This window comes from Aptenodytes forsteri, unplaced genomic scaffold (assembly GCF_000699145.1).
Source record: "Aptenodytes forsteri isolate BGI_AS27 unplaced genomic scaffold, ASM69914v1 Scaffold122, whole genome shotgun sequence".
NCBI classification, from domain to species: Eukaryota; Metazoa; Chordata; class Aves; order Sphenisciformes; family Spheniscidae; genus Aptenodytes; species Aptenodytes forsteri.
Window position 1 is genome coordinate 955,430 of NW_008794009.1, and position 11,583 is coordinate 967,012.

General features: G+C 37.9%; 1 protein-coding gene across 1 annotated transcript in view; it reads right to left on the bottom strand.

Annotated features, from left to right (window-relative positions):
* PARK2 (parkin RBR E3 ubiquitin protein ligase) overlaps nucleotides 1–11,583 on the bottom strand; it is a 659,837-nt gene that overhangs the window by 283,320 nt on the left and 364,934 nt on the right. Inside the window, exon 7 of the mRNA XM_009290119.1 lies at nucleotides 11,214–11,350. Coding sequence (XP_009288394.1) covers nucleotides 11,214–11,350 — 137 coding nt within the window. The remainder of the gene's footprint in view (nucleotides 1–11,213; nucleotides 11,351–11,583) is intronic.

Here is an 11,583-nt window from a genome sequence, read left to right on the forward strand (position 1 = left end):
GAGAGGAGAGGAGAGGAGAGGAGAGGAGAGGAGAGGAGGTACTGACAGGCAGATAGTGGGTGACTCTGCGAGCACACCAGGTTGCTACTAGATGCTCTCAGTTTCAAATATAATTGTTCTCATAACATTCCAACCTCTGTTACAAATACATAGATTATAGGATGCATCTTGGTGCTTCAGTCTAGGCCTGTTCAAGGCACGTAATGCATAACATTCCACATATTATATAATCTTATGAATGTTGCTGTATTACAACTTGTTATTTACTGTTGAAATTTATCCATGAGCATTTGCAGTAAGCAAAGTATGCAAAGATATTGACAGGGAATGTATGAATACTGTTCAAACTTAAATTGTTAGTGAAGGACTCAACTAGCAAGGGTCTGGCAGGTTTCACTTCCATGAGCGTTTCAGTAAAGGGAAAGCCTTATAAGAGAACCTCCTTCACCCTCATTTTCAAGCCATTTAAACAATTTATAAGCAAAACATAAGTTCCACTGTCATTCTCAACTAACTGTATCTCTTCTGCCTTTTATCCCCTACCTTGGCTATGAATCAGACTGAATCATGTACTAGGAAAGTTCCTTTTTAGAAGACGTCCCCGATTCTGTCCAGCCATGCTATTCACCTAAACTCTGCAAATTGCAATGTTAGTGTCCTTACAGATATTTAAAGGTCAAAACATAAAATATTGCAGTAAATATAGGGATATTAAATTGTTCTGGCAGGTCCTATTGTTCTGTTACTTTCATTGAAATAATGAGGCTACCTTGTTTTTAAAATTGGAAAATGAAACATAAACATTTCTAAACTAACCCAAATTTTTCAGGCATCAAAATAAAAAAAGCTAACTGTAAGCCTCTGAATAATTCCTTTACAAGACCTTATTAAAACTCACTATCTGCTTAAACACATATATTTTTAATCTTAAAGAATCTAGACTTATTTCCAAATAAGACTACTCTTTTATCATATGGTGGCAAATCTGTATAAGCAATAGCTTGAAAGTTTAGTGTCTTCTTATTGTAATAGGCTGTGACCCTGCAATCCAAACTTCCTTGGACCAGTACCTCTTTCCATGGTCTTCTCCCAACTGCCTGTGTTCAGTGCCATTGCTCCATCTACCCTCTCTGTGCAATGGCAATTCCAAACCATCCAGCTAACAAAGCTCAAGCAGATAGATTACAATTGCAATATCCAAGGACCAATTCTTGAAATTGGCCTATGGCATCAAATTCTAAGGAAAAATACCAAAGTGTGATACTTCAGTCAATGCCAAGACTGACACAGTGCAAAGTGCAGGTGTTCAGATTTCATAAACCTTTTAATTTTTAGTTAGTATGAAAGGATCTTGATAAAAGCACTGCAGATTGCATCTCAGTGGCATTTCATCAGTGCAGATGACACCATGTTGTTCCACTCTCACTTCTGATTTCCACAAAGTACTTCAGCTACAAAGAGGCAGTTCGATTTCCACGCTTACAGGATCCGTTTCTGCACTCCTAGGGAAGGAAACAAGGCTACCAACTGACAGTAGGTGACATGATGGCTTTTGTAATGTGAACATGGATTCCCCATAGACCAGAATGAGAACACTGAGTTATTGCACACAGACCTTTCATCTATCACCAATTTCAGCCACCACTATATTGGACTGTATTTGACCCAGATACAGAATGAAAATCTCTTTTCTAAATCATACACCTTATCTCCTTTCCCCCCATTTCTTTCTTTTCTTGAAATATGTTTCTGGGGAGATATAATTTATTGAGATACAGTTTGAACCATGTTACTTTTTATAACCCTCACTTGCACCTACATTGTGCAATCGCTTGACACATCTGCTATATCGAGAACAAATCTGATTTAAGAGTTTTAATAAGAACTTGCATCAATAAATTATAACAGATTGGTGATTAGTAGTATTATTTATATGCAATATTTTTGTACCCCTTATAATGCTGATGTCTGCTTCACAGGGATTAATTATTTTCATAATTTTGTCTAAGTAGTAATATAGAAAATGTCAAAAAGAAAATTAGATTTTCACTTTCCAGACACAGAAATTTAATTAAAGCCAACTCCTTGTTGAAGGGGAATGTCCTTAGCTGGTTCTGTGATGTGGCAGCAGCTCTACATGCTGCCATGTGGGAGACCAAGACTCAGAAAGTGACTCGGGAGATATTAATCACCAGGCTTCAGAGACTAAACACATGCTGAATGTGCCACAGTTGGTCCCCACAGGTTGTTTATGGAGTATATAAGGTAGCAGTCAGTAATGATTTCTTATAAAGGCTGCTGCTTGCACAGCCCACCTCAGAGATGGTGCTATACTGAAAGAGACCCTCTGCTCAGATAAAAACTGATCCATCAGGAAACCTCTAATTATCCAGGCATGAAAGGTCAGCTTCCCCTCATGCTGCTCTAAAAGTCTAAGATAAACACCTCAGGCACATTCCAGCTGTAAAAATTAGCATCTAATACGGTCCATTGGACATTTTTAGAACAAACACTCAGGCATCTCCAGTCTGTGGAAAAACAGTCCACATATAAACCACTGAACTACTGTCATTAAAAAACAAATTCACAGCCTCTCCAAAATATGAGGGAAGCTGGAGGCATTATTTTCTCATTTTACCCACCCTCCCTCTTTAGATCTTTTTCCTTTCATTTCTTGAATAGTCACCAATTCTTCTCCTTAATGCACTGCCTCTTTTGCCTTTTTCTCGGTTCCTTCCCTTCATGAATCCTCTTCCCCCTATTCCCTGTATATTATTCCTCCCTTCTATTTATCTCCATTATCACCAAACAAGGCCATTCAGGACTTCTAAGCACCATCCAGGGACAACTGAATCTAGTCCTGGTTCGAAGTGACATTGCAGCCATGAATGAACACAAAAGTTTCTTGTTCAGAAGCTGATCCTTCCTTCTTAAAAAATACGTTTTTCTGAAGAAGACAGACTTCAAGGAAATACAGTCAAAATCATTGTACTTGCTATAACAGCACTTATATAAGATTAATTAGAAAATAGCTTAAATTAAAAACCTATTCAAGCAGTTGAGTGTAAAGTTGATGACTAACAAGACTATTACTTGATTTTATTCATGTAAGGTGATGATATTTCTCAATCAGATGGCAGCTTAAAAGTGACTTGCCAACCATATACTCACATCAAGTGATTATTATAAGATAAACCAATATGGGCAGAAGCACTTTCAGTCAGAACAAATACCTTTCATTTCCAAAGACAAAGTCACAGCTCTCGCTGACTCCAGCTGAGACAAAAATTCACCTCCAGTTCAGCTGGACATAGAAATGATGACAGATAGACCCCCCTACACATACTTCTGCCACTGCTTCAGTATGTCTATTTTACTTTGACACTGGACATCTTATTTTATAGGACAAGAAGTCTGCTTTGAAAGTTCATTCCTAGTTGCTCCTAAAGCAAATTAATTTCTAAGCAAGATTTTTTCATTATCTCTTGTCCTTCACTATTATTAACCAGAGCGAGCCTGTGTGCGCTGTCATCTCCATGCAATTTACAAATGAAATATATTGCAACAGAAGAACTAGTAAGAGGTAAGGGAGAAAAACACCTATGGTAAGATCTCTCATGCTGAATTTAATTATGGTAGCTCAGATTTTTGTGAGGATCACATGGTATGATTTCACTGTAGTTGTTCCCAGATAAGAATCCAATGCCTGCTTCAAATACACCATGGGATCAAGCTCTGCTTGTTCTAAAGATTTTGAGACTGTTTAGATATGGAGTTGGCAATCCGCTGCTACGGAAACAGAGCAAAGACTTGAGGGAACAAATCTCAGATGTCGCTGCTTGAACTTCAGTAAACACTGAAAATGGAAATGAAGGAGCTGTTGTGACTTCTAACCACGTCCTTTGAGTTAGCCTCATGTGCTTGTGCTAGTAAAGGAACACAAAAAACACTTGATACACTGTTGGTTCATGTTTAGTTTAGGCACACAGTGAGAGGAGAATGCAGAAGACCATAAAAGTTCTTCAGGAAACTGCTGCAAATTCAATGAACTCTTGAAAGCAAAAATCTAGTTTATCTATATGCTTTTGGTTCCCTTCTCTGTCAAAGTCTGGTTGGAGTAAACTTATAATTACTCGAATGAGGTCAGGTTAGCTTCACCTGCTAGACCAGGGTACAAAGCAGTCTAGCTGTATTCTCTGATAAGCTTCCAACAATTTTAAAAAATAATAGGGAAAGTAGATGATCTTTTGTCAACAAGGCTCCCTCCTACAGGGTGCTGCACAGAGGTATGCCACTTGTTCAGTGCACATAGTGTCTTACAGAAAAAAATCATTATTCATCTTAGCGTATTGACCAAGAGTTTGTAGAAAGTTAAAAGAAGGGAAATTAGAGGAATCTACTTTTAGAACACCTTAGGGGTAAAAAAGAAGCAATATGCTCGTGGGAAAAGCACTGTAATGAGACTGACTGCACCTGGGTTCCAACACAAACTCAGTCAGTGATCTCTTGTGTAACCTCTACGTGATTTGCTGCCTCTGCTTCTCATCCCATGTTTTACCTACTCAAACGATAAGCCCAAAGGGGCAGACATTGGCTCTTACTAAGAAATATATACAACAACTAAGTCAATGGTGTATGTTCAAACTACCATAACGTGAATAATAAAATAGCTGTAATAGTATGAACATGAAGAAGGAAAATAATCCCTAATAAATACTTATTCTGCCCATAATACACAGGAAAGATATAGTCAGAATTAATGAGTAGGCTGAACATCTGAATAATTCTTATATAGGGAAATGATCTAGGGTTCACTGTTCATCAAACCAATACATGTGTATGGTAGCTTGTATAATCTTCTTTTTTTGAAGAACTTTTTGGGAATGACAGGAAGAAAAGGGTTTCCTCCTCTATATTGCCCTTCACCACTGCAGTCCTTGCATTCCCTCTGCAGAAGCAGTAACCAGCTTCCCCTTGGGGACAACGAAAAGTAGCAGCTTAGTGGGCATGCAACCCCTCCTAAGACTAGATAGCGGGGTTCAGCCATGGGAAATTAATGACAGAAAGGGTCCAGGAAAGAGGAAAAAAAAGGTCAGTTATTGCCAAATGCCCTTCCAAAACATGCTCAGATATCCCTTTAAGAACATGAATAGACAACATGGTGGCAGATCTGCATTTTCCCTGTCATGGGCAATGCTGGAAAAAGAAAAATACAACTAGAACTGTCACCACAAATGCTCTGAAAACTGTAATTGCGTGTTCATTAATTCCTTGGAGTGGAAAAAAAATCTTCTAAGATGTACAATATATAAAAAATAAAAAGCATTTCTCCAGCCTCCTACACCTGCTTCTGTACGCTCAGATATTTCATACCAACAAGAAATTACAAAAAGTTTATAGCTGTCAAGAATTTAACACCCCCTAAATACTAAACTTAAGGAGCACTTTGAAGAACTTCCGAAAGCTGCAAATGTGTCCGCTTTCAATCCCTTTTATTTTATACCTCTAATAATAAACTGTCATTTCCTGCATTTTCAGATTTCCTAAGTTACTTCAAATATTTTTAAGCAGGATTATTGGAGAACACAGATTTCAGAAGCTGTTGATGTATTGAGGCTTCACACCAGGTAAATCTTATTTTTTGTACCAGCTGGTGCACTCTCCCATTTTAAGCCCCGCTAAACTATGCCTGCTTCCGCATTACATTCTTGAGAAGGCTCTGTTCATAGATCACTGACCTTTGCTTTAAAACCCCTTGCACACACACGCCTTCCTAAATTTAATAGAGATTTTGTCTATAACAGAAAAGATTCAAACACACTATTTGGAGTGACCAAATAAAATACAGTTTTCCTCCTTCCTTTTACTTGCAAACTTTGCTTAGGCTACCTATTTATTCTCCCCTTTTCTTTTTGGGTACTATGATTTTGAAAGATGATTCAGAGATTCACCACTGCATTGACATCCTCTATAGGAATAAGAACATACTGTTATTATACAAATAGCATCTAATGGGGATAAAAAATTTAATCTTAATACCTATGCCTCCTTAATCATTCCCCAGAAGCTTTCTTTCAATGGAACATGGCTCTTAAGGCAATTTATTATACTTTAAAGCTTTAGTCCTTTTTATTAGCGGTTCCATACAAACTGGTGGTAATTTCACTTATTTATTTATATATGTGTGGTAAAATCTGATTACTTCCAGATACAACAGTGTTTTACAGTCATCAGAACTGCATCTTTTATCCAGATTCCTTTAAAATACATCATGAACATGATTATTTGTAAGAAATAAAGTGATGCAAAGACATTTTTGCAAAGTGCCTACAGCAGTGTAAAACCTTGTCTTTCCTTGGCCTCACCAATTTTTCTTCTACCAAAGATCCGTGGAAGTTTATTTTACCCTGGGGACCAAGACCCATAATGCTGTAATGCTACTTTAAAAAAGAAATGGTGATCATAAGAACAGTATATGTTTAAATGGGGTAATACATTGTATATTTGTATACAATTCCTGCTTTGAGGTAATGCTATGAGATTCTTTGCCCTGCACAGTAACTAAATAACCATAAATGATCTTTCATGCATATGCAAATCTGTCCCTCTAAGCACCTTATTAATTATTTCAAAGATACTTGGAGGTCACCACTCATGGAAATTTCTATGCATGAAGCCTCATTAATACAAGACACCATACAGAGAGATGGGATAGATTTTTGTTGCCATTTAACAAGGGCAGAGAGAGTATAATCTGTAACGTTTACTTTTTTATTTTAATGACCAATGAAATCTAGCCAGCTCCTATCTATAAGTCCTTGCTCTGAGCTGATACAGTGGGTTTGAACCATGGGGCTGCTGCCATGCTACTCTGAACAGCTAATCCTATCAATGCACCAGTTACTGTGCTCAGAGCTCTGGTCCTCAACACTGGCAGTTCTCAGCTGGAGTAGTGCTGCCTGGCACTAGATTAGCAGCTAAGCGCTAAGGAATTAATGTTGTTCTTCCAAAAATCACAGCAATGACACATTTTGTGTTGGAACAAAGTGAAGCTATGGCATTATCAAGGTGATATATCTCAGCTCATCAGCTGAGATGATAGCCGCCTTCTGAACACCTATCATCTCCTGCTTAATTAGGCCACATAACAGAAATCAAAGAAAAGCAAGGATATAACCATACAAAATACCTGAACGCAATGACAAAATGCATCTTCTGGTATATCTATGCCAGGAAGCAAGAAATTAAACCTATTTGAGAAGCACTGTTTATCTGAAATCCCTAGATCCTTTCCAGCTCAAGTTATCATACACATGTGATAACACTGATCTCGTCTGTCACAGTGACCCTTTGCTGTAGCAGCTGCTGTTTATTTTTATTCTGTTGTGTGTGCGGTGCTTTCACCTCTAGATTGATCCAATAAAAGATATAAAAAAACTTGCTATGTTGGTACATTCCCTTGATAAAAATCAGGAACAGTGAGTCAAATGTTAATGGAAACTGCAGGCTATATTCATTATGTTATCTCTATTTTTGAAAAACACTAGAATGAACAGAATTAATTGGAAGTGCAAACAATTTAAATAGGCTTAATTACAAAACCAAACCCTCCTGTACAGTTCTAGGGCAATGTGTGCACATATGCCTTGAAGAAATGGGCTAGTTTTTAAGTAAATCCATTCTTACATGAAAATGGAAAAGTAAAATAATTTTTACAAAGTCTGAACTCAGAACATTAGTATTTTCTGTTCAAAACACCATAAATACTACTTCAGCATTAGTCATGTAAAAATACATGTATTAATACAGACTGTTTTGATCTGTCTGTGCAACCTGGTCACCTACCATAACATAAATCTCATTACAGTAAATACGACTCTGTTTTGTATTCCTTTTAGAAGCAGGCTCAAATCAACATCTAACCTTTCAATAAAGCTCAGATCTAATATTTTTGGTTTAAGTCATGCTCTGTTAGAGATAACATGTATTAAACCAACATTACCACAGTAAAAAAGAAAAGTCTTTTCTTGGCATGTCCCATGGTATTCATTCCCATCAAGGGGAATTTATTTTAGGCTTCACTGAGGTAATTAGAGAAAGTTGTGTCAAACAGTGCTTTCTCGTCCTTACGTGTAAATACAAACTGCAAATTGCAGCTGCAAAAATGATTGCGAACTGTAGATTGCAAAAATGCAATCTTATACTATTCAGTAGGAGTGCCATGATAAGTGGAAAAGAAAATCGCATGATACTGTTCTGAATGTTTCTTAATTGAATTCATTGCTGATGGAAGCTGCTGGATCCATAGCTATGAAGGAGGCTAAAATCCGTTGTAGCTGAATGGTAAGAGGGGGTTGGCAACTCAGGCATTCCTCTTCTTCACAGGTGTGATGCAACTCAGCCTCATGACTTTCTCAAAGGACAAAAAATAGTCACCAGTTCCTAACTCAAATATAACCTAATTCTAGAAACTAGAAATTTCTTGTAAGTCAGGTTCAGGTAGCTGCAGAAATGAACCAGTGAAGTTACAACAGCACTGATTAGATTCTTCGTCCTGCAAAGCAGTCTGAAAGATAATGCTTACAAATGCTTTTATTGATACAGAACTGCTAACACAACAAAGAGAACTGACGGAGGTAGCAATCAATTTTAGGTTTAGATGGAATATTATTTAAAACTGCTGAATACTCAGAGATTGTGACTGACAACCTCTCCAACACAAAGCCTGCCAGCACAGTATAATGTCAATACTTCTTAGAGATAATCAGGCTGGCTCTGAGCAAGCAGGTATGCCTAGACAGCACCACACACCACTGTGCAGAGATACTAACATGGGTCCTGAAGTAGTATTTGCCTGGTCAGTCCTCATCAGCCTACCAGAACTGTCAAAGAGCCCGTCCTACATGCTATACTGACACAACTATACTTCCTTCCCTTCAGCATCATGATTCGGCTCCAGCTCAAGAATCTTTGTACTGCACAGCACTGCGCTGCACTGTGGCATGCCTAAACTATGCACTCCACTGGCACAGGGCAGCACCTCCGCAGAAATTTTTCCAAGAAGCATTCTTACTATCTGGAGAACAGAGAGAAAATGTATCGCACTTGTATTATTATTACTACTACTACTACTACTATTAGTACTACTTTAATGTATAGTATTTTGGAAATAACTTTCTGATTTGGGGAGTTCTGAAATGTTAAGATTATCCATATTTTAGCATTTCTATATTTACTATTTTAACACTTAAAGTACAACACAGCTGAGGCTAGATTGGCAGCAATAGCTGCTTCTCCATTCCCACAGCTGAACCCTATTTCATGGGGGGGTTGGACTAGATGACCTTTAAAGGTCCCTTCCAACCCAAACTATTCTATGATTCTGTAAAACCAGTCATTCTTTGTGCACACTTTACGGTATCCCTTTCTCAGGCCAAGCCTATGCCTTCCTCACCTCTCAAAGACCGAAATCATGTCCCTGAGCATTTCAGCTCTGTCTTCTTGCATTTTCTCCTCATCCCATCTACTCTGCTTCTACTGCTCAATTCCCATAGTGTTCAACTTCAACACACAGAAGAGAGAAAAAGACTGGCTTGCTACTGCCAGCCAGGAGTAAAAGCTTCTGCAAACTTCTTAGACTCCTCTCTGAGAAAAAAGGACAGATAAAACTTCTGAACTGAACAACTAGAGTTGTAAGATATATGGAAAAATCCTAATACAAGTTTTGTGCAGTGTGACTAGCAATGGGTTTACAGACAGAAGAGGTGGAAGGCCCGTTAGTTTAACATAACAGCCTGAACTGGAGAAAGCTCTGTGACACTAGCCGTGGCTGCAAGGAGGCCCACCAGAGAGGAGAAAGAAGAGTTGCCTGCTGCACCAGTGGGATAACTGATTAACCTAAGGACCTTACAGGAGAACAGGGAAGAGAACTGATAAACGAGGGGAAAAAAGGATGGATTCATCTCAAGTAGCTGATTAATTTGTGTGGGAGAAGAAAATGCATTAACTTTTGGAGAAGCAAGGAGGGAGGCTGAGAGTACAGGCTGACCACACAGTACTGCAGTAATGTCAAGGTCAAGGAAAGAGCACTGGGTATAAAGTTCCTGTCAGGTTCCTCATGACAAGTTTTCTTACAGAACGTTAAAAAGTGTTTTGTGCAGTATGACATCAGTGTGTTAATGAAGTAGCAGAGCAAACTGTTGGGGGGCAAGTAAAACGAGACCTGGCGAGACAGCACATAAACAGCAATTCTAGTGAAATGTGAACTGATGACCATTGTTAGATTGCTCCTGAAGCAATTAAAAATAAATAATTTTAAATGGTTCTTACTACTGTACTTTCAATATCCTCAAGGCATGTCCTCACATTAAGTAAATGCTACTCTCCTAAGAAATTTTGCCAATTTTTCTTCCATCTAGTGATTTGAAACTTATTTGTCAGCCATTTAGGTAACCAGGCAAACCCATCTTCTATGCAGCTTCTAATATGCTGGAAAATGATTCATAGCACTATACAGCACTTGTGACAAACATATATGCACATATGCAAATTTAGCAACAGGAAAAATAAATTTTAATACATTTCTTCACAGCAAAGTTTTTGAGAATTTTGCAGTCCATGTGCCAGTGTATTTGAATCAATTCTCAAGACACACCTTCCAGATTCAGTGTAAGTCTCTGTTTAGGTAAGTCAAACTCTGTTTCCTACTCAGGTAAAACAGAAAATCTACCATCTTCTCAGGGTGATCTACATTTCATTCAATGAGGTGACAATTAGTAGCAATAACTTCATCAACAGGAAGGCTATTTGAAATTCCTATTGCAGTCCTTTTTTTATTAGTACTTGAAGCCAGGCCAAGAAAGTTAACAATTTACTTAATTTGAAAGTGGAAATGTGGAGGTCAAGGTGGGTTTTTTTTTAGCCAGAGTATAATGCTATCATCTGCTAGCACTTCATGATCATAAAATACTAATGTGAAGAAAGTATGCATTTGCTTTTAAAAGAAATGCCCTTTGGAATCCAGTTAATTCTCCAGTTCACATGCTCAGCAAGAACCACTTCAATATTCAAATATTTTCTCCATGAAATGGAACAACTCATATGAAAACAGTATAATTCCACAGACATACTCAAAACTAATAGGTGATTAAAAAAATCTTGCCCTGAAATGAAAATCAGATAAATTTTTAAAAAGAAAATCAGCTAAAACATACCTACACAAGGGAGGGAATAGCCAAGCTCCGGGTCATGGATGAACTGACGGTCATTCAGCATAGTCACACAGTACAAGTGGAAACAGTCTAGGCAAATGACATGGCGATGCACGCACTGGAACACAAGCACAGGACTCCTGTTAAAAACAAAACAGTGAAAATTATGAACAAGGACTGGACCGAATTCCACAAAAAGCTTTGTTTCAAACTTCTAATTTTATAATAATTTTTCATTAGTAGTACACAAGATTATTACATACATAAAAACAGAACTTAACCTGGCATATTGCAGCACTTTTAAAAAGAGATAGTGTCGTGGTTTAACCTCAGTCAGCAACTGAGCACCACACAGCCACTCGCTCACTCCCCC